General features: G+C 35.9%; 1 protein-coding gene across 2 annotated transcripts in view; it reads left to right on the top strand.

Moving 5' to 3' along the window:
* Window positions 1-25,090, top strand: part of ADK (adenosine kinase) — a 418,239-nt gene that overhangs the window by 247,513 nt on the left and 145,636 nt on the right. For both annotated transcript variants that reach the window (XM_036438185.2, XM_036438186.2), the window contains exon 7: window positions 22,964-23,134. In XM_036438185.2, coding sequence (XP_036294078.1) covers window positions 22,964-23,134 — 171 coding nt within the window. The remainder of the gene's footprint in view (window positions 1-22,963; window positions 23,135-25,090) is intronic.

Raw genomic sequence — 25,090 nt, 5'->3', positions numbered from 1 at the left:
AAGTTCTCATTCTCTACGTTGTTTTGGGGGTAATTTTTGAGAAGAGTATGTACAAAAATATATTCTGGCATCAGAAGTGCTATCTTAAAAAACAAATTTCATATCTTTCCATTATCTCTCCTTAAAACCTCTCAAGAATATCTGTAATAAAGTACGCTTTTCTTAATCATTGACTTTTAAATCTAATCCATTTAACTAAGATTTTAAGAATCAATAGTATTTTATGTTTTTAGATAGGTGATATTCTATTTGATGAGGACAAAAATATGGCATTACATTTAGCAGCATCTCTAGAGTAAAACAATAGCTTGCTATTAACATTTGGCCAAAAATTAAAATTCATCCCATTTCCATATACATTTATTAATCACCTATTATTTGCCAGAAACCGTGATATTTCTTGCTCGTTGAGCATGTGTTGTTCTACTTATTTATGCATTCAATAGTTGATTCTTATATGTGCCCTGATTGGGATCCTGCAACTTGTTATTTTGGGATGATAGTCTATCCAATTGAGCTACTGGCCAGGGTGAGAAATGGGTTTTTTAATGCTTATTATCAGTTAATTTTTCTAGGTCACCTATGAAAATAGAATTTTGTTTTTAAATTAAAAATAAATGTTTTTGTGTGTTTATTGGGAAAGTTTTTTATTGTTGTATTAATGTTTACTTTTATACTTACACATTTTTTAATGTTCTTTTCTAAGATTCTCTTATTTAACCTTTTAGTATCTGGTTTATCTGTATTGGTTGTTATCCTTTAACTCTCATCTATTATTTATATGACAACCCTTGAGTTTATTCTATTTCCTTTTCTCTCTCTTTCCTTCTTTCCCTTTTTTATTTACATTATTTCTATTTTGCACCACCAAATAAAATTTATACTTTTTTCATTTTTATATTTATTTTACTATGATGTACATGTATATATTTTTAAATATTTATCATTTTAAAACTCCTCCTTCCTCAGAAAGACCGGTAGGTACAAAATTTCCTAAATTCTTTGTGTTGAAAACTGTTTTTTAAAGGACAACTTGGCTAGATATAAATTTCCTTGAGTGACTCTTTTCTTCATTGAGTTTTTAAAATTTTTTCTGCTCCAGTGCTATAATACATTGCTTTGTAGGTTTTTAAAAATCTGACACCAGCCCAATTATTTTACCTTTATAAGTTATTTGATTGTTGTACCTGGATGTCTGGAGAATTTTATCCTTTTTTTTTTTTTAATTTAACCAGTTTTCTCCAATATATATATATATATATATATATATATATATATATATATATATATATATATATATATATATATATATATAAAATTGATTTTTTTACAGAGAGGAAGAGAGAGGGACAGAGAGTTAGAAACATAGATGAGAGAGAATCATCGATCAGCTGCCTCTTGTACACTCCCCACTGGGGATGTGCCCGCAACCAAGGTACATGCCCTTGACCGGAATCGAACCCGGGACCTTTCAGTCGCAGACCGACGCTCTATCCACTCAACCAAACCGGTCTCGGCTCCAATATATTGATATTTCTAGCTTGCCATTGTACGTTAATTTTCTTGGATGTCTAAATTCAGTTCTTAATTTCTTTTTTTCTTTTTTTTTTAAGTTTTCTGATTTTACAATCATATGTAATTAATCCTAATATGCAAATCAACCAAACAGTGAAATGACTGATTTCTATGACTCACACTGACCACCAGGGGGACTGCCCCCTGGTGGTCAGTGCTCTCCCTCAGGGGGGGCACCACTCAGCCAGAAGTTGGGCTCACAGCTGGTGGGCACAGCAGTGGTGGCATGAATGGGCAGGCAGACATCCCTCAAGGGGTCCGGACCCTGATAGGGTGCAGGCCAGGCTAAGGGACAGCCACTCCACCCCCATCCCCATCCCCTCCCCGCCCCCACCCCCAGTGCATGAATGTCATGCAACGGGCCTGTAGTTTTAAATGTTATTTGTTTCCCTTTATTATTCTTTTAGGAACTAAAAATATATATTAATGTTTTTGCTACTTTCCCTGTCTTCTATTTCTGTTATTTTTTTTCTGGCTCTTTTTACTTCCTTACTACCTTCTTTTCATTGTGTTTTAGTTTCCTGTCTTTCTTTAGTGTCTCAGATTACATTTTCATTTGAGTTTATTCTTCCTTGGTACCCTGTAATTTATTCTCATTGATACGATTTTATCTTTGCCTTTTTTTTTTCTTTCTTGAGTTCAGTCAGGTCTCTCTGTTGTTTTGTTTACCCAGTTTTAGTTTTTGAATTTCAGATTCATGGTGGGTTATCCTATCTTAAGATGTTTGCCTGAGTATATTTAATTCTATTTTTGGTGCTGTCTTATTTTTATTTTGCTTCATGGTTGGTTTTCCTGGGTGTTTTCTCCAATTGATATATTAATTTCTGACATTTTCCAGCTTCCATTAAGCTTTCTCTTGTTCAGGGTGTGTGTGTGTGTGTGTGTGTGTGTGTGTGTGTGTGTGTGTGTTCATTCTATGGTGCTTTAAATGATTTCTAGTGTAACAGTTCCCTCTTCCATTATGATGTCAAAGTGCATATGATTTAGTGGATTTGTTTCCAGGGGGTGGGAATAGGGATTGTGAATTCTCCAATTTTGTGCTCTTTCAGCACCTAAAATTTCCCCGTTTATTTTCCTCTTCATGAGTCAGTTGCCAAAAGGACTTTTTTTTTTGCCTTTTTTCTCCCTTAGGAAGTGTGCCTTTCACAGCGTGCCACTTCACTTTTGTATACATTTAGGTTCTTCTGCTGATCTACGTGGATACCTATTTAATATTTTCATATTTAGAATGGATAGCATCTATATGACGGGGGTTTTAGATTAACCTTAGTTAGATCCCATTTTTAGCTTTTTTCTCTTTTTCCAACAGTTTTTCTCAAAACTACCTTTGCTACATGATGGAGTGGTAATGGGGCATGAATATAAGAGATTTTGCAATAGAATTTGCTGATTTTTCTTTTTTCTTTTTAGTTATTTCGGAAGTTGGGCATTCTTTTTGTCTTCAGGTTGTGCGAAGGGCAGGGTGTTTTTATAGATTTATTTTTCCACCTGTGTTCTGTATTGTTTTGGCGGAAGACAGGACTTGGGTGGCAACCACTGCTTCAGAACCTGGCATTCTTCAGACTAATTGGTTTTAACTTTCTACCTCATCCCTTCTTCTACTTCTCTCTCCACTCTAACCAGACTTCTTCATTCCAAAAATATTTAAAATACTTTCTTGTTTTATGCCAGGTATTATTCTAGGGATACAATAATAAACCAAACAGATGTTCTTACCCTTATGTAACATTCTAGTAATAGAGAGAAAGAATTAGTAAGTAAATGAATAAATAATATAGTATTAGGTAATGATGAATGCCATGTTTAAAAATAAATAAATAAAGCCAGATAAAAATGACATGGGTGAGGAGGTTGTGGCAGTACCTAGTATAGCTGATTAGGGCCTCTTTGAATAAACGGTATTTGAGCAGATTGTCTTATAGAACAGTGATATACATCTCCTTGTGTTAGTGTTTACCTCGCGTTAATCAGAAAGGTTTTGCCACTAATCAAATTTCCATGATAGATAAATGTATTAATTATAAAACGTCTATAGTAAGCCTAGAGGCCCGGAAATGTGTGCAAGAGTAGGCTTTCCTTCCCCCGGCTTCCAGCGCCTTCCCTCTGGCATGTGGGCCCCAGGCTTCCCTCCTCCAGCCGCCCGCAGGCACCCGGGGCCCAGCTGGCTTCCCTCTGGCCCCGGCTCTGTCAGAAAGGACATCTGGTCTAATTATCGTATTACTCTTTTATTATTATGATGGGTGGCATGAGATTATGGAACCTGTACAAAGTGAAAAGACTCTTATAGAAAGTAAAGCCTCAAATTGTCTCCTCTTCAACTTTTCTCACCCTGCTGAAGAGAATTTATGTTGATAGAGGGTCGTTTGAGGGACATACAGTCTGTCATTTTCTCTAACTCTTTATATATTAGGCTTGGCCATCACAGAGCTACTTTAGTTGGACTTCATCCCACCTGCATTACTTTTACTGAATTGGTTTGCTATTAATATGTTAGTTTTTCATTGAAGAATGCTACAATATATAAATAGTAAATAGATTGAATTTGCTATTTGAGAAGTTATTGAGGACAGCATAGTCTCTATGAATCTGTGTTCAACATTTTAAGCACCATATGAGAAGTATATTTTAGAACCAAATGTTTCTCCTGTGAAAGTGGTATTTTTCATCTCTTCAAGAATGAAATCCAGGTAACTGGATGTCTTCCTTTTTGCTTTGGCTATCAAAAAAGTTAGAGCAAATTCAGAGCTAATTCAAGACCCCTGTGCTATGTTTCTTCGTTCCCAAAAGTTAACCTATTCTGAGTTATATTCTTCCTGATATTTTTTTTCTTGGTTGTCTCATTAATTGGGGAACATTGCAGGGTGTGTATAAATAATTAAGCAGACATACACGTCGGTGAGCTGGAATTCTAGTGCCTCCTCAAAGCATTAGCTGGATGACCGTGGGCACAGAGAGTAACCTCTCTGGGCTTTGATTTTTTCATCTGCAAAACGTGCTGATAGATCACAGTTTTAGCTGCAGTACCCTGTGATCACGGGAAACAACTTGGAAACCCAACATAGAAGCCAATACTAGCAGAATGGCAGTGTTCAGGCCAATGCCATGGTTGAAGAGAAACTAATTCTACTCAAGCATGTCAAACACGGGCAGCAAAGTTTTATGTTTTGTAGTGCCCCACTCCCCTTTGCGGTCTTCATAAAGATTTTGAATTTCCCTATGTTGAATAAAAGTTATAAGGGTTATGAATAAATATTTCATTATTCTAGATCAGCGATTTTCATATTTTAACATGCATCACAATCATCTGGAAGGGTTGTGAAAACACAGATTGCTGTGTCCCATCCACCATGTCTGATTCCTTAGTTTTTGGACGAGACCAAAAAATGTTAATTTTTAGCAAGTTCCCAGGGATATTGTAGGTGCTGATGATTCAGGAATTACACTTTTAAAACCATAGCCCGATACAATATTAACAAGGCAGTTTAGTCAGTTTTCTTATTTTAAAATTATATAAATTATAACTTTACATTCAGAAGATAATTAATGTCTAAGTTATAAATGATATCTGAAAAATGTAAATAACATACAAAGCTTCCAATGTCATAAAGGTTTCATATCTATTGTCAAGGGGTATCTGTATCTTTTCGACTCCTTGTGCTATTGTTGTGAGTAGATGCTAATCCAGCAACAATCAGGGTTGGCTTCAGCAATAAAGAAATTAGTCAAGTGTACAAGCATTCCTTTCCTTTTGATGTGCTGGCAGCACCTAAGAAGAAAATGTCAAGGTCAATATAAGTGCATTTACTGACAGTTTAGCTCTTTTCTGTGACACAGAAAATGGTTTGAAATTTGGATTTTTATCACAATACAAAGCATTGACCTTCTAGAATGTTAAAGCAAAAGCTTTCAGTTCAGTCATTTTCCATTTATGAAGTGAGTAGAGGCCTGATGTGCAAAATTCGTGCAAGAGTAGCCTTCCTTCCCCCGGCTGCTGGCACCGGCCTCCCTCAGGCACCCGGACCCGGGCTTCCCTCAGGCACCCGGACCGGGGCTTCCCTCAGGCACCCAGGACCCGGGCTTCCCTCAGGCACCCGGACCCGGGCTTCCCTCAGGCACCCGGACCCGGGCTTCCCTCCGGCTTCCCTCAGGCACCCGAACCCGGGCTCCCCTCCGGCTTCCCTCAGGCACCCAGGACCCGGGCTTCCCTCAGGCACCCAGGACCCGGGCTTCCCTCCGGCTTCCCTCAGGCACCCAGGATCTGGGCTTCCCTCAGGCACCCGGACCCGGGCTCCCCTCCGGCTTCCCTCAGGCACCCAGGACCCGGGCTTCCCTCAGGCACCCAGGACCCGGGCTTCCCTCAGGCACCCGGACCCGGGCTCCCCTCCGGCTTCCCTCAGGCACCCAGGACCCGGGCTTCCCTCAGGCACCCAGGACCCGGGCTTCCCTCCCAGCCCCGCTCCGCTCCGCCTGGAAGGTTGTCAGGAAGGACATCGGTCTAATTAGCATTTCGCACTTTCATTGTTATAGACTAGAGGCCCAGTGTACAAAATTCGTGCACTTGGGTGTCCCTCGCCTGGCCTGTGCCCTCTGGCAGTCTGGGAGCCCCTGGATCGCTGCCCAAAGAGGGAGGCTCTGCCCACCTCACCGGGGCTCTGCCACTGATGGCAGCCAGCACAGCGGAGGCTCTACCAAGCTGCCGGCTCCACGCTCAATTGCCGAGCAGAGGGAGGCCCTTCCCACCGACCAGGGCTCTGTGCTGGGCCCTCCCAGCCAGGGCGGCTCGCCTCAGCCCTCGCAGCCCCGGCTTTCTCCGGAAGGACGTCCAGTCTCTCCAGTCTAATTAGCATATTACCCTTTTATTAGTAGAGATACTTTCATTAAAATAAACAATGCAAACTTCAGAAAGCTATAACAATTACTCAGAAAAATAGTTGCATTTTTGTCATTCTTGGACTCAGATTTAAAACAACTGTGTCCAGCAGTTGTGGGAAGAAGCCACTTTTTTGCATTCCGTTAGTTAACTATTTACAATCGCTTCAAGATAAATATGACAGAAAAGAACCATCGCCGTGTAGGTTCTTAAAGAGCACTTGTGTTCCCTATTACTTTGTGTCAGAGCCTGACGTATGTATTTTATAAACCTTTTATGTTAGATAGAATTTTGTATTTTTAAAATTTTTACTAAAACCTCATTGAGTTAGTTATATGTATCAGAAGGTGTAGTTTGTTGCATTTCTGGCTCACTGATATTTATCAACTTGTTGATTAAAGGAATTCCCTCCTCAGAATATTCCTTCAAATCTATTTTAAAGTAAACTTTTGATACGTACATGTTTATGTTATTTATTGTTTTTATAAATATTACGCAAAAAAAAAATCAAGTTTGAAAGTAAGCTAGATGCCCATAGCCAGGTAGGTGAATAAAATACATTATGATATATCCACACAATGGGATATTATTTGATCCTAAAAAGGAATATACCACATGTTACAAGGTGAATGAACTTCAAAAATTTATGCTCAGTGAAAGAAGCCATGCATAAAAGATCACACAATGTATCATTTCAATAATGTGAAATATCCAAAATAGGTAAATCTATAGAAACAGAAAAGAGATTGGTGGTTGCCTGGGGTTATGAATAATGTGGAATAACTTTGTAATGGGTATGTGTTTTCCTTTTGGATGATGAAAATGTTTTGAAACAAGATAGAAATAATGATTGCACAATATGTGAATGTGTTAAATGACACATTTTCACTTTAAAATTGTTAATTCTTTATTATGAGACTTTCATCTTAATTTTAAAAATCAGTTCATTTATAACCTAACTGGATTCTAGAATTTTTTTAGATGAAAGGGCCTCTCAAGATCATCCACCCAATCTCCTATCTATTTTTCTTTTAGAGAGAGAAGGGGAGAGGGATAGAGATAGAAATATCAATTGGTTGCCGCCTGTACGTCCCCTGCTAGTGATCAAGCCGACAATCTGGGCATGTTCCCTAACTGGGAATGGAACTGGTGACTGGTTCATGGAGGGACGCTCAACCACTGAGCCACACCAGCTGAGCTCCTGTCTATTTTTCATAAAGGAAGAAACTGAAGCTCATCAAGATTAAACATACCATGCACGTTTCAAAGTAGTTTGTCTAAAATCTAGATCAGAATTTGAATATCTGAATTTCTAAAACAGTCATTTTTTAAACTGTCACATGCTTTTTTTAATATTTGTAGGAGACATGCTACTCCAATTAAAATTTTTTAAATTGTCTTCAAGAAAATTGCTTAGCACATTTGACAATTTTTTGTTTCTTCCAACAGACAAGAACACCCAGGGTATAGGAGTTAAATAAATGACCGTGTCCTGCTCACGGAAGCTAGAGGATCTGTTTCAAGAGTTTTCAGAGGCATCTAGGAAGGAGTATTGAATGGGATTGAGGGGTGGAGATGGAGAGCAGCAACAATTAAAACAAAAATATATAGTGCTCTCTGGAAATAGGTTGTTATACTAAATGTAAGGGACTTATGTTGATTTAGTGCTAGTCACAGAAAATAGATGTGTCACTTCAAGAGAAGACATTAGGAAAGTAATTACATACTTTTTTCCTTCTCTCTAAACCCACATTAACTTTCCACTTCTCCATGCTTTTATTATTAAGAGGAAGCTAACTTTCTGTACCATCTTACATTGGATTTTCTGTTAATATTCTCTCCAACATTCTTTTTGTCTGAGTGGTCGTTTTCATTTCCACTTAGCAGTGTGTACCTTTTTCTGTAGCTTTAATTCAGAGCCAGATTTGGCTCCCTGCCTTTTCTTGTGAATAAAGCTTTAATGGGAGACAACCAAGCTGATTCTATAGCTGCTTCAAGCGCTGTAAAAGCAGAGCTGAGTGGTTGCTGTATAGATCCTATGTCCCACAAACCTAAAATATTTGTTTCCAGGAGAAAACATTTGCCAAACCCTTGCTCTTGGTGACTAAGTGGAAGGTGAAGAACAGGTTCTAGAGCAGTGTTTTTCAACCTTTTTTGGGCAAAGGCACACTTGTTTCATGAAAAAAATCACGAGGCACACCACCATTAGAAAATGTTAAAAAATTTAACTCTGTGCCTATATTGACTATATATAAAGTAATTCTCTTGAATAGGAATCAAATAAACACAAAGAAAGTATTTTATAATTACTTTATTATGAAATATTAAGTAAACAAAATAGTGAAAAATTATAAAATTCTTGTCTTGTCTGCACCTACGGCACACCAGGCAACATCTAGTGTGCCGCGGAACAGCGGTTGAAAAACGCTGCTCTAGAGGGGTAAATATCTCCAGCAAAGGAAAGGATACGGGTAGATAGAAGATGTGTATGTACAAGTAGGCCAGCTAGAAGCCCTGTGAAGTTAGAGTAAGTTTCATGAAGGACACGAGTCACCAGAGGTAATACAGGAAAGATCAATTGCTGTCAGATTTAGAGGGTTTTTAATGCCCTGTCAGGATCTTTAGATGGATTGTTTAGGAAATGAGACATTTAATGTTTTTGAGTAGAGGAGCTTTGCCAAAACTGGAAACTGTTGCAATAGTGTTTACAAAGTAATGATGGGAAATTAATACTAATGATGTATTAATAGAAAAGATGGCAGAGTTGCACGTTATTATAGAGTTAAAATTGATAGGATATTGGATTTGGAGATAAAGATAATAATTCTTAGATTCAAACTTCATTGAGCAGAAAAATTAAAATTACTTAAACTTATTTAGGGGTAAAGAGCTCTTTTTTATGGAAAGTTACTAAAGAGGGATTATAACATTACCTGGGATTGGAAACAATTGAAAATTGATTGCTAGGTACTAGCATTACTGAAGTTATTAGGGCACTCTGCTGTCATCATCTGGTCAGGGCCCAACTCTTTATGAAATCCTCTCCCCTCTGCTCTCCAGGTTGCCACCTTCATACTCAGATTTACTCCTGCTTTCTCATACGGAGTAAATTACTCCTATTTTTTAAATAAAATAAGCCAAGAAGGGATTTAGCTTTATCAAGTAAAAATGCTTATCAAGGTATTTTCCTCAACTAGTTCCACAGTTCCCAAACTGTGTACTGAGACACCCAGGGTACTACGCCAAACTCAGAGGAGTGCTATAGAATATTTTATCTCAAAGAAATGCACCATTTCAACATTAAATAGCAATACATTCCTTTGTCCTATCTTTGGGGTTGGTTGCTGTGATTTAAAGAGGAAGGGGGAGAGAGGCTAGGAGGAAGGGAGGGTGGGATGGAGGAAAGGAAGGAAAGGAGGAGAAGAGAAGGGGAAGGGAGGGAGATTGGAAGGGAAGAAAAGGGAGGGAAGAAAGAAAAGAAAGATAAGGCCCTAGCTTAGTTAGTTAGATCATCGTCCCTATATGCCAGCGTTGTGGGTTTAATCCACTGTCAGGGCACATACAAGAATCAATCAATATGAAGATTTTTAAAAAAGAAGAACCAATAAATGCATAAATAAAGTGGAACAACAAATCGATGTCTCTGTCCCCTTCTAAAAATTTAATCAATTAAAAAAAAAAACCCCACAAGGCTCTGTAAAGCAAATTGGAACAGGAAACAGGGTTGCACTATTTAACTCAAATCCAATGCTTGAAGATTTGTACAATGCCTGATAGCACATCCCATTTAATATTGTGGTTATTTTTTAATGAAAATTTTTTTTCTAAATTTATGTGTATTACATTTTTAAAAATGTATTAAATTATTAGGGGTATAGTTCTTACTAAGTTGCTTGGACCTGACAAAAAACAGAACTTTTTGGTATTTCTGAGAGCACCATAATAAATTATTTGAACACTAAGTATACTATGAACTGAGAAAGTTTCAGATCCTATGAACTAGAGAGTCGTCCAGATCTAACATGAATATGCTCTTCCTTTAGCATGTGAAAAAGCAGCAGTCCTATTGTTTCAATAGCATTTCAGTTACATGGGAATATATCTGAAATATATTTTAGATTTTTAAAAATTATCGGTACACTGTAAACTGTGCTTTGTGTTATAGCAAACATAAAAATAAGGAGTCTTGTCCTGAAGGTTACAATCAAGTTAGGGACTTAAGACAAATGTAAGTTGCTTATATTATTAAATAAAATGAAATAAATACTTGTGATTATTCATGGCATCATGTTACATATTATGTAGTTTCAAAGAGGAATGAGTACATCTGTTGGTGGGAGTGCAGTAAGTCTTTGTGGGATGGAAGTTAGATTTTAAATGGGCCTTGATGGAGGTAAAATTCCAACAAGTAAAAGTAGTGGATATTTCAGATACAGAGAACAACATAAAGACTCAGAAGATTTATGTTGGGAGAAGCAAATCATTCTATATGATTGAAGCAAGGACATATGCTGTGGAGTAATAGAGGTTGCAGCTGGTTTACTGTGTAAGTTGGAATATTGTGGAGAGCTTTGAATGCTAGGGTGTGAGGCATTTGGATTTAATTTACTAGGAAAAGAAGAGTGATTAGGGTGATTAATCTGTCAGCAGGATATAGGATGATTAAATCAAGAAGTGAGAGAGGAGGCTGGGAGAGCTTTTGTAAAGGGAATGATGGATTTTGTTTTATGTATTTGTATTTCAAAGGAAATACCAAACTGTATATTGAAGTTAAAGAACATACTTCAGTTCAGCATTGTTAACTAACAGCTGTAACATAAGACTCACCATTCATGAAAAAATAAATAAATATAAAATTTCTATTGCTCTTGATATTATTACAGAAATAAATATAAAATTTTAATATGTACAAAGTTTAAATAATATGCCAGGCATTGCATTAAGCACTCATTAATTTCTTATAATGACCTTGAATAGGTGTTATTGTCCCCATTTTTCAGATGAGAACAATGAGGCCTAGACAAGTTAAGTAGCCCAAAATTACAGTTAATATGTAGTCAGGTTGGCAAGACTTTTAAAAATAAGTGTACTTGTTTGTTTAAACTCTTTGGTGCTGAGAATTAAATGAATGCTTCTCAAATCTTTCCATATTATTGTAATTTGTCTTAGATATGGCTCCTCTTTTGTTGTTTTCATAGCATTCTTTTTTTAGAGAGGAAAAGAGAGGGAGAGAAAGAGAGAAAAACGCTCTATCAACTGAGCCAAACCAGCCAGGGCTTCATATCATTCTTTTCTAGAAGCTGCTCTAATTGGGTTTTTTGTTTTTGTTTTTTTTGTTTTTTCATCTTATCTTCTAGCTCACTGATGCAGTCCTCTGCTTTTTCTAGTCTACTCTTGATGCGTTCTATTGAGTTCTTCATAGTAGCGAAGTCATTTTTCATTTCTTCTTGGTTCATCTTTATTTCCTCTTGGTTCTTCTTCATTTCCTCTTGGTTCTTACTCATATTGTCAAATTTGTCTTCCATTCTTTTTAGCCATCTTATGGTCATTACTCTGAATTCTTGCTCTGGTAGGTTTGCTTGCCTCTAACTCGTTTACTTCCTTTTCTGGTGCTGCCTGCTTTTCTTTCATTTGTGGGCTATTTCTTTGTCTCCCCATGGTCTCTCTTTTCAGGATGTCTAGTTATGTAGATCTCTCTCTCCTTTCCGTGGGTGATTGAAGAACTCCCTTGAATCCACATGTTTGCGCCGATTGGGGCATCACAGCTGTTTGGTGGTCTCCACTGTTGTGGGTTTTTCAGGCCTCAGATAAGATCCTCTTTTCTTTGTAAAATGGAGTAGTTTTCCCTCTGAGCCCGTAGCTCCAGGAAAGGTCTCTGCCACAGTGTGGGCTGCTTGGTCAGGAAATCCTGTCCAGCAGACCTCTACCTTCTCTTAGAGTTCTGCTACCCCTTAGCTTGCCAACTGACACTCCCTGAGCAACTCTCAGGTGCTCCTTCTATCTGCTCTGGGACTAGGCTCAGAACTGGTCCATCTGTTCAGCCGCCATTTTGTCCATCTTCATATCATTCTTGATCTCTGATATCGTTTCTCTCCCCACCCTGGGTATGCTCCTGTGTTTGATAATGAACCCTATATCCTTGGAAAATGTATCTTGTTAAGAATATCCACTAGCTGAAACTGGTTTGGCTCAGTCTGTGGACTGAAAGGTCCCAGGTTCAATTCTGGTAAAGGGCACATACATTGGTTGTGGGCATATCCCCAGTGGGAGGTGTGCAGGAGGCAGCTGATAGATGTTTCTCTCTCATCGATGTTTCTAATTTTCTATCCTTCTCCCTTCCTCTCTGTAAAAAATCATTAAAACATATTTAATAATAAAAAAAGGAATATCCACTATGTAGGTTGTCCAATCTAATGTATATATTTCTAATTTATTGCTTTTAATCTCTAGAATAATACACATTCGTCACGTTTTCCTTATCTTTCCCCCTAGAAATGGACTTCAAGGATCCCTCGCACTCCCTTTCACTTTCAGCAATGCTGTGATAAATATGCTCCTATGTATTCCACCTTCTTTCCACTTTGTCTTGCTGCTTCTAATTACATGCTTTACGGGGGTTATTTCAGATGGGAGACAAGCTGACTTCTACATTCGTGGTATGGTTACAATTGCAAGTACTTCAGTCCTTAAAAGGATTAAAATATAGGAGAAATGAGTGATTTCATCGATGCTTCCAAAAGCAGCCACCTAGGCAGGAAGGATGATCTAAGTGAATTATTCTATTCCATTGATGCATTACATTCCATCAGTGGTGACACAAGCGTTATAGCATCACTAGTATATTTGTTCTGGTTTTCTTCTTGTGATTCTATTGCTGTCATTGAAATGAAGTAGTACATATCATATAACATTGTATTTGTAAATGACTTATACATTATCTTAATGGTTGTAAAGTCAGTATTTTCCTTACAAGCAAATAAAAACTGTGTTTTGTCATTCATATTTTATTCCCACTCCTGCAAAAAAAAAAAAAACAAAAAAACAACAAATACATTTTACATTCTCTGGGAGATTTACAAAACATGTAGACCCGTTAAGAGTAAGAATAACATGCTATGTGGTAGTGTATTTGTTATTTTTGACTTCTAATTTATTCATTCTCTCAACCTCATTCTCTGAGTTGTGTTACTATAGTACCTTCACTATGGCACGGAAAACAGACTATGTTCTTCCACGCAGACAGCAGTGGTCCGTCTGAGACACGGCATCTGGTACTTTCAGCACTCCCTCAGCAGTGCTAGTCTAGATTTGGTGGGGCTCTCTGGTTGTCCAAATATTTTTTGTTACCACACATTCTTCTTTATTTTCACTTTTGCTTCTATGAAAGTAATTTGTATTTACCAAAGTAAATAATCTCATATTTAGTTTGTTCCTTTTTCAGCTATCTATCTACTTGAAGAATGTAGACTTATTCCCATTAGTTTATCTGCTCTTCTTCTCACTGTTTATGCATATCTCTTATTTGTGTAGAGACTTTTTTAAGTGAACCAAATAGTTTTATCTTTAAGCAGTTTTTATCAGAAGAATAATTGAACCACATTCTTAAAATTTGAAAAAGAAAAAATATTTAAATTATCCATAATTTTTAAAAATATATTAATATATTTTATTGATTTTTTTATAGAGAGGAAGAGAGAGGAATAGACAGAAACATCGATGAGAGAAAATCATCGATCAGCTGCCTCTTGCACACCCCCCACTGGGGATGAGCCCACAACCAAGATACATGCCCTTGACCGGAATTGAACCCAGGACCCTTCAGTTCACAGGCCGACGTTCTATCCACTGAGCCAAACTGGTTTCGGCAAATTTTATCCATAATTTTTAAACTCAAATTTAACCATTTTTATTTTTGGTGCATTCTCTTCTAACTTTTTTCCTATTGATTTGATGTAGTTTATAACCATATGTTGTACATACTATTTATATATCTTAGGTTTCATTTAACATTGTGAAGCATAAATATTTTCTAGTCTGCAATTTAGTTTTAATAATGAACACTTTTAATATCTTCAAAATATTCTCTTGAGCAGCTAATGGAAATATAATAGAAGCCATGTATGCAATTACAAATTTGCTAGTAGCTTTTAAAAAAAGTAAAAAGAAACTGGCAACATTAATAATGTTAATAGTATATTTTATTTAACTTACTATATCCGAAATATTTCTCATTTCAACAAGTAATCCTAAAATTATTATATTTTTTAAATCATACTAAGTCTTTGAAATTGTGTCTGTCTTACATTTATAACACAGTAAGTTCACTCACTAAATTGACAATAATCAAAAAATGAAATGTAGTCCTACCAAAAAATAAAATTACATTTAACAAGAAGAATATTTTGCATTGCTTCCATTTTTAAATTTAAGTAAGTTAAATTCTATTTCACAATCATACCAGCCACATTGTATGTGCTTCATTAGCTACATATGGTTCCTTATATTTAAAGTAGAGTTAAATAAAATGTGTAGTTCAGGTCTTCAGCACTAGCCACATTTTAAATGATCAGTAGTTAGATTTAGAGTAGGTTTATATGCCAGTTCTTACTTGACTATTTATTTTATCTTTGAATATTTATATTGTTCCCAGATTTTCAGCGAAATAAATAGTATGTTGATACATTCGTGAATGTATGTTTTCCCATATTTTGGATTATTTCCATAAGGTAAACAGATTCTCAGAATTTGTTTATGATTTCTCATGTGTATTTTCAAATTATTTTCTGATGAAGCAATGTCTGTTGCACTCCCACCAGTAGTATTCAAGTTATTAAGTTCACAAACCTTTCTGCACCATTAAGTACTGTCATGTTGTTTCTCAAAATGCTAGAAAAGAATATTTGTCTACTTATTTATTTATGTATTTCCCTTTCTCTTTTAATGAAATACTTTTTCATGTTTTTGATTTATCTATTGGTGTCCTAATATTTGTTTAATTTTTAATCGACTTTTAAAGTTCTTTACAGGCTAGAGATCTTAACCCTTTGGTATATGTGCCGTAGTCATCTTTCCTGGTTTCTTGTTTGCTCCCCCCACTCCTATGTGGGATGGGAAGACAACCCACTGGAGGTTTTGGTTTTTGTATAGGAAATCTTCAGATAATCGTCCCTCCCTAGGCTTGAAAGTCATTCCCACTCCAGAAGTTTGATATTTACTTCTGTTTTATTACAGATTGTCTTTGTTTTTAAAAAAGAAAAAAAAAACTCTTTAATCAAACTGTGGTTCTGTGTTCTCAAGGAAAGAAACCAAATTACAAGTTCTTAACCTTCAGTCAAATCCAATGCTTACCCATTATTTATAGATGAGCCTTAGGGGGTTACTGACCCACTCCTACTGCCACTGCATGTAAAACTTTATGCATATATGTGTCTAAATAGACCCAAATAGGTTAAAATCCACTCATCTGAATGTTTCAAAATAATTATATATTTCTGTACTGTTTTATTCTGATTAGAGTATTTTTCTAAACAAAAGACTTTTCCACCCCCATATCACTGTGTATTCACAATTGATCATTTTAAGGCATGGTTACTCTACAGCTTTATTTCATTTTTGAATTTATATTATTATACTTCCAAGCTGATAAATATCTAAAATTTACTTAGGTGTTTATGTATACACACATACACATCTATTCCTCAGTAAAAAGGAGTTCATGTTCTTAAGGACAACCAAACTGAACCCTAAATGATCACGCAGAATTAAGGTAAACACTGGTGAAGAGCAAAATGATTATTCCTCTCCTATTCTTTTACTATATTAAACAGCTTAATTTCTTCCATTCTTCCTGATAAATCCTTACAGTGGGTGATTAACAAATCTATGTATTTGAGATTTCTAAACATTAGTCTAGCTCTGCTAAAATGGTTCTTTGGCTCTGCCTTAGTCTTTCTCCATCCCTCCTACTCTTGCCTTTTTGTTTTGTTTTCTATTTCAATGGGTAAAATTGTCTCACTTCATTCTCAATTTTGATTAACATTATTTAACCTCTAAATGCTAGAATTCACTCTGCTTTTAGTTGCTCATAAGAACAAAGAGTAGCAAGGTTAACTTATAGACTGAAATCCCTAACTTTAAAAATCACAAGATTTTCTTGATTATAAAGAGTATTTTTCTAAACTATAGCTATATAAACTATTGACCTATTTTTATTGCAAATCTGACACTTGGGAGGGAAATTTTATAATGGTGCTGTTTTTATTTTCAGTGATACTATAGTTTGGAACATGTGGCTTAGCAAAGGATATAAATCTGGGAAGAAAAATTATGGTTGGCATCAATTTTAAGTCTTTGCACTCTAACAGAGCACAAATCTGAAATTGTTTAAATACTAAATATTTACTTAAAGAAAAACAAGAGACCATTCAAAATGGAATTAATCTAAATTGTGAATTTGCCTCATTTAAAATCTTATAGTTTTTGTATATTCTTTATAAAATTTACGAAATGGAAGTTATACTATCCACATCACAATAATCTTGTGTTGCATTTTAAAGTAAAATACACATACAACATGCACACATTTGGAATGAGGCCAAATTTAGACTCTAGGGGCATACTGTTCTGTACCGTAAATTACAATCAGATGTATTTTAGCACAGATCAAATTTTCAGTCTAAAGTTGGTGAGAAGCCTAATTATTTGACCAGGTTACTATTTATGTAGACCGTTCTATGGCTGTCTGTGGTTAATCCACAGCTGGCAGAGGGCTAGCTCTGGGAGGTTTTTATTTCATGCTGGAACATTTTGGGAAGAGATGGGGGGAGGGAGACTTTACACTCTCCTCATTAAATGAAAAACTAAAAAGCAAGTACATACATATTACTATGGAGACAAGATGCTATATAAACTGTTCCTTTTAATTCTCCAAGTGACAGAAATAGCGATGCAAACAGTTTGGGTGCTCATAGTTTGCAAATGACATGGTAGTTGGTTTAAAAAGTAAGAGGAAAACACTTAAAATATATTGTTACCTAAGATAAAACTTGTTATCTTTTAGAACAATTGGATAATGGTAAGAATTAATGGATTGGTATTTTTTAATGATAATAAAATGTTATGTTATTGTGATAGGAAAATATTTTATTAGAACTTTAATAGCAATATTCTAAAATCATAAGAGACCTTTATAATATCTCAGCATATATAAGGGCAATATACCCTTCATTGATAAATATCAGTACACATGATTCCTGTAATAAAATTTAATTTTTAGTATTCATTTAATATTCAATTTTAAAATTGGAAGTAATAGAAAAACATCTTTTTTAGGAATATACCCATGTTACTAGAAAAATACAACCTTTCAAAACTCAAGCAGTAAGAATTGAAAAACCTGAATAGGCTGATAACTACTGATGAAATTGAAGCAAGAATAAAAAATAAAAATAAAAACTTTTAGCAAACAAAAGCCCTGGTACGGATGAATTCACAAGGAAGTTTTACCAAATATTCAAAGAAGAACTTGAATATTCTCCTCAAACTATTCCAAAAAATTTACCAGGAAAGAACACTTTCAAACTCTTTCTATAATGCCCTCTTTCACCACTCTTGTTCAACATAGTTCTGGAAGTCCCGGCCATAGCAATTAGACAAGAAGAAGTAATAAAAGGCATCCATATTGGAAAGGAAGAAGTAAACTCTCATTATTCTTAGATGACATAGAAAACCCTAAGATTCTATTAAAAAAAACAACAACAACAAAAAAAAACTAGTAGTCTTAATAAATGAATTTGTAAATGTAGCAGGATACAAAATTTACATCCAAAAATCCATAGCCTTTTTATACACCAATAGAATAGTGTACTCTCAGAAAGAGAAACACTTTTTAAAAAATCCCATTTTCCAATGCAACAAAAAAATTAAGATACCTAGGAATAAACTTAACCAAGGTGGTAAAAGACCTGTACTCTGAAAATTACATGATGTTGAAAAAAAGAGATAGAGGGAGATATAAACAAGTGGAAGAATGTGCCATGTTCATGGATTGATAGAATCAACATTGTTAAAATGTCCATATTACCCACAGCAATCTACAGATTCAATGCAATCCCTATTAAAATACCAATGGCATAGTTCACAGACCTAGAACAAACACTCCAAAAATATACATGGAATTTTTAAAAAGAACCCCAGTAGCTGCAGCAATCTTGAGAAAGAAAAACAAAGTTGAAGGAATCACAATACCAGATATCAAATTATATTACAAAGCCACTGTGCTCAAAACAACCTGGTATTGGCACAAGAACATGCATATAGATCAATGGAACAGAACAGAGAACCCTGAAATCAACTCAAGTCACTATGCTCAATTAATATTTAACAAAGAGCAAATATTGGGGGCAAGAGCATACATAGGAGCAGAGACAGTCTCCTCAATGGTGCTGGGGAAATTAGGTATACAAAACAATGAAACTAGACCACCAATTTATACCATTCACAAGAATAAACTTAAATTGGATAAAAGATTTACCATAAGATGTGAAACCATAAAAGTCCTGGAAGAAAATTCTCAGACATCTCTCATCATATCAACAAGTTTACGGATACTTCTAGGGCAATGGAAACTAAGGCGAATATAAACAAATGAGACTGCATTAAAATAAAAAGCCTCTGCACTGAAAAAAACCACACACAAAACACAAAACAAATAACAACACATCAACAAAATGACAAGAGAGCCCACTACATGGGAGAACATATTTGCCAATGATTGACCCAATAAGGGGTTAATCTCCAAAAAAAATTAGGGAACTCATACAACTTAGCAAAAGGAAGATAAGCAATCCAATTTAAAAAAAAATGAGCAAAGGACCTAAATTTATACTTATCCAAAGTGAACATACAGAAGCCAAGAGACATATGAAAAAATGCTCAAATTCACTAATCATCTGAGAGATGCAGATCAAAATGATAATGAGATATAACCTCACACCTGTCAGAATGGCTTTCATCAACAAATCAATAAATGACACGTGTTGGCGAGGTCGTGGTGAAAAGGGAACCCTAGTACACTGCTGGTGGGAATGCAGACTGATGCATCTAGTTTAGAAAAAAGTATGGAGTTTCCTCAAAATATTAAAAATGGAACTGCCATTTGATCCAGTGATCTCATTTCTAGGAATATATCCTAAGAAACCTGAAACACTCATCAGAAAGAATGTATGCACCCCTATATTCCTAGTGCAATTTACAGTAGCTAAGACTTGGAAACAGCTTAAGTGCCAGCAGCAGATGAGTGGATAAAAAACGATGGTAACATTTATACAATGGAATACTACACGGCAATAAAAAAGAAAGAACTCTTACCATTTGCAATGGCATGGATTGCCCTGGAGAGTATTATGCTGAGCGAAATAAGCCAGTCAGAGAGATAAATATCATATGATCTCACTCATATGTGGAATCTATTGAACCAAATAAACTGATGATGAGAAATAGACCCAGAGACATGGAAATATGAACAGACTGTTGAACCTCAGAGGGAAGGCAGGGAGGGTGGGTGGGAAGAGATTAACCAATTAACTTGTGTGCATATATGCATAACCTGTGGACACAGACAATGGGGTGGTGAGAGCCTGGGAGAAGCGGGGTGAGAGCAGACTGGAAGAGGTTAATGGGGGCAAAAGGAGGACTCAGGTATTACTTTCAACAATAAAGATTTTAAAAATAAAATACAAAAAAGAAAAACATCTTTTCTTTTTCCTTTTTAAACTTTCTAAAGTTAGCATGCAAGAAGAGCTTAGTCCCTTAGTTGTAAATGAATATTTCAGTAGCTTTGTTGGTGATTTTTAAAATAAGTTTCCTTCACATTTTCTAGGTTACTCTTCAGTTTATAAGCAGTTCTTCTCCCCTGCTGGTTCCCATTGCCCTCCCTTCCTCTGGGTTCTTGCTCTACTTATTCTCCCTTTCTTGCTTCTTCATTCTTTTTCTCCACTATGTCTTTTTCATTGAAGAGCAAAAATGCTCAAACTTTATTTTGTTTATTTTATAAAAATAACTCTCCTACCCCCTACCACCACTAACAACATATTTCTGCTCTTCTCTGTTGTCTATTAAAAATAGGTGCATTATCTTCTTAGTCATTTGAATCCACCCAAGCTCCATCACATATTAGCTATGACCTGAGGGACATTCCTTAACTTTCCTATCTTGCCTTCTTTATTCATAAGATGAGAATAGTAATAGAATCCACCTCGTAGATTTGATGAAAGGAAAAATATGATAACTGAGTTAATATACATAAAGGTTTTAGTATAGTATGTGGAACACAACAATTCAGTAAATTTCAGGTGATTATATATTGTTCACCAATAAATCTCCCAAAAATAATTTATAAGCCTTACTCTTTACTTTCTCATTCCTTCTTTAACAAATATCTCTTTTTTCCTTCCTAGCATAAGTACATTCTCCTAACCATCAAATCCAGTGGCTTTTACTCAGTCCTTCCTTTCTGCGCCCATTAATAGCATTGCATATCTTTAACTCTTCTAGTGGTTTCCCTTGTTTGATTTCTCTTTCATCACTTTTCCTGTCGTCATCTGTCTCCTTTTTCTCCCTTTACTGTCCTCTTGTTCTCTCCTTTATTATTTTCTTTCTTCTATCCCCTAATTTTTGTTCTTCATTCTGCCCTTTGTCCTCTTCTTTTTCTCCATTCTCTTCCTTGGTAAAGACAACCCGCTTTTACTATTTCCTTCTCCCAGAGCCTTTCTCCTGAGCCCAACTTCCTCATATACATTATGGGGTCTCTCAACACCACCAAAGAGAGTATGAATACAACTGAACTCTATTTCCATCCAAGCCAGGTCTTATTCTGGACGTTTTTATGCCTATTTATGGTAGAACCGTATTCAAAATCTCAAACATCTGACTTTTCCTTTGTCCCTTACATCTTAAACAATTGGAAGTCCAGAATATTTCCAAGATGATTACCCTTTGCAGAACTACATGTAGCTTTGATTGACTGTTGCTAAATTGTTGCTGTCTATGTTAACATTTCTTTAAATTTTCTTACAAGTTTGTTATTCCATTTTTTTAAGGGAGACTTTACCATCCTTTCCCACCCATTTCACAGACTCCTTCCTGATCTGCCCCTCTGGGCCCTTTGTGGTGTTCACCTCGCTGGCCTCTCCAGCTGTATCATCTATTGCCCGTTATTTATCCCTCCACGCACTTGTTCCCCATTCAAACCAATCTCCTGCAGAAGCATCCATGCCTTTGCTTATGCTTTCTTCATCTAAAATGAATAGATATATTTTAAACACTTTTACTAATGTGTCAGACATGTAGCATTTTAAAATAATAGCTTTCCTGATATGAAATTTTAATTAAAAATTTTTTAATTCACATCTTCCTTTAAAAAATTGGTTTAGATATTCATAAGGTAACAAACTATGATCTTAGTAAACTAATTTAATTTTTAAATAAATATGTTACTTTTACCAGAATGCGAAGTGTCACTAAGAAGCTTGAGGGATCCAATCTGCCGTCATTACTATTTCTCTGATTTAAATGTAATGATTGTCTGAATGAGACCTTTCAAATATTTTTCCTTATGTAGCTTTCCAGAATTCTTTTAGTGTTGAGTATACAGATCTAATATGAAATAAATAATGTTATACTCTGACATAATGGCACATATCAAACATATAGTACTCATATGATAAAACTTTTCTCCTGATCAAATGTTGCTGTTTTCTTCCTTGCCTTTTATAACTAAAGGCCTGGTGCATGATATTTGTGTGCGCAAGGGGTTAGGGAGGGGTCCCCTCAGTCCAGCTGACACCCTCTCCAATCCGGGACCCCTCTGGGGATGTCAACTGCCAGTTTAAGCCTGATCCCAGGGATCGGGCCTAAACCAGTAGTTGGACATCCCTCCCATAATCCAGGACTGCTGGCTCCTAACTGCTCACCTGCCTGCCTTCCCGGTCGCCCCTTACTGCCCCCCTCTGCCAGCCTGGTCACCCCCAACTGCCCCCTTCTGCTGACCTGGTTGCCCCTAACTGCCCCCCCCCCCCCGGCCCCACTGGCCTGGTCGCCCTTAACTGCCCCCCAATCGCCTGATCGCCCCTCACTGTCCCCATCCCCCGCTAACCTGGTCACCCCCAAATGCCCTCCCACTGGCCTTGTTACCCCCCAGCTGCCCCCAGTGCGGGCCAGCCTGGTCTCTCCCCACTAGCCTGGGCGCCCCCAAATGCTCCCCTGCTGGTCTGGTTGGCCCACTAGACTATATTTAGCTGTTTGGTTGTCCTCACTAACCACCCTGCTCTCCCCGTGCAGCCTGTTTGGTCATCCACCCGGTTTCACTCGTGGCAGCCCCTGGCTTTTTATATATTAGGAGTTTAAAGTGTGTATTATATATTGTATTTTGTATAGGTTTTGTTTTGTTTTTTAATTCTCACTGAGAGTGACTCGGGAGATTGAATTTCTAATTTTTCCTTCTTTTTTTTCTTTTCCCAGGGCTTTTTTCTTACCGTTTCACCAGAGTCGGTGATAAAAGTGGCTCAGCATGCTTCTGCCAACAACAGAATTTTCACTTTGAACCTGTCTGCACCATTTATTAGTCAGTTCTACAAGGAAGCATTGATGAAAGTTATGCCTTACGTTGACATACTTTTTGGAAATGAGACAGTGAGTTACTCTTTTTTCTTTTTTTAAGTGCCTGTGTTTTTGGTTTCTGATTTATGTATAAGTTTAGAAATTATGTAAATAAAAACCAAAACATTTACATACATATATTTGAAAATTATACAATAGAATTGCCTAATTTTGTTACGCTAATTCAGTATTTTCAATATTTCTTTCAGTATAGGTTAATTTTTTAAATAGTAAAAAAATTGTTTTTATAGGGTAGGTTATTGAAGTTTATAATTTACATATAGTAAAATTCACTCTTTTTACTGTACATTTCTATGAGCTTTTGCAAATGCACAAAAACCTGACATGTACCCATGACCACAGTCAAGATAAAAACCACTTTCATCACTACCCCCCCTTTCAGTCAACCCTTCTCCCCATCCTGAGCCCTTGACATAAACTAGTTTGTTTTCTGACTAGTAAAATAATGTTTTCCTCTGAAATTCTCATGGATTAAGGTAAGAGACACCTACTTTAAAATAAATGTCTCGTTAAGTTAAGTACTAGCTCTTCAAAGTGTGAATCTAAATAAGTTATGAGTAAATGTTTGTATGTTATAATTTGTATTAAATCTCTTTATTACTATTATTTTTGCTAATATTTGTATGTTATATTTGATGGTGATGAATGGATTTGTATTTGAGCTTTTGCAGCCTTTTATTTTACCAAGAATATACTTTAATTCTAAATGAGTGAAAAATAATGCATATATTTTTTTTTTAATTTTTTGCTCATTTATATATAGAGCTTTTGTCTAATTTGTATACTTTTAAAATCCAAAAAATACAGCAGGGGGGTGAGGGCATGAGTGGAGGGTTGGTGGGAAGGTAATGGGGGGATGAGGACAAAAATGTAATGCCTTAATCAATGAAGCAATTTAAAAATAAATAAATTAAATTAATAAATAAATATCCAAGAAATAACAGAAAAAGAGAACCTTAGGGTCTTTTCATGTGACCTGGGCAGTATTACTTAAATTTCATGAATCTTGGGGTCTTTATATGTAAAGTAAACGTGTTCTATTAATTATACCAGAAGTCTATTTTGATTCTAATTCCATGGTTCTAACATAGTTTGGTTATATTCACTGATTTTGTATCTAAATGAGATAACTGTGTTGTCTTCCTAGAATAACATCAAATTTAATTCTACAAACCAGAAAAGTTAAAGTTTGACTGGAACTTAGTATAGATATGTTAGAACTCATTTTTTCCTACCCAGAAAAGAAAGTGGTAAAATTATAAGCTGCTATGTGGCTGCCAGTCATGTATGTTTAATTTTGGTGTGATTAGTGTTCATATGAATTTATTTCAACAGATACATAGTGCTTATTTTGGCAGACCAATAAACAGTGGGTGTATAATATATTTAAGACAGTCTGTCATAATATGGATTATAGAATAATAAATATTGGAGATAGGGCAGTTAGATATATTTGGTATTTTGTTGAACCAGTTTCAGGAAGCCTGGTGATAAATAGATTTTTAATAATATGCCTCAAGGTTTACCCAGAGCTTTCATTTGGATAAAGTTGTATTTACAGATAGTGCAGATCCGGAGAATGCAAATAATGTACCACTTTAACAAATATCAGGTAGGTTAAATGCCAAAATGAGACTTAACATTTTTAATAGACTGGAAATATCTGTAGAGTGATGAAATTTAATAAATTTATTTAGAAATAAAAATGTTACTATATTTTATTATAAAAAGCAAGTATAGTATTGTGAGCTTTAAGCTCATCTCTAATCATTCTTCTCCTTGAATACTTTAGTAATAATGAACTATCCTCAGTTCTCCTGGGAAAAAAGAAACATTTTATTTCTAAAATGCAATGAAGTGTAAAGTCTGTTTATCCAGGGTACATACAGGATTGTTTTGTCTTTCTCACCTCTCCCCAATCCGCCCTCTCCCCCAATCAAATCCATTGTGCTTCATATAAATTTTCAA

This window comes from Pipistrellus kuhlii, unplaced genomic scaffold, assembly GCF_014108245.1.
Source record: "Pipistrellus kuhlii isolate mPipKuh1 unplaced genomic scaffold, mPipKuh1.p scaffold_m20_p_15, whole genome shotgun sequence".
Lineage (NCBI taxonomy): Eukaryota > Metazoa > Chordata > Mammalia > Chiroptera > Vespertilionidae > Pipistrellus > Pipistrellus kuhlii.
This window is presented reverse-complemented; position numbering and strand designations above follow the sequence as displayed.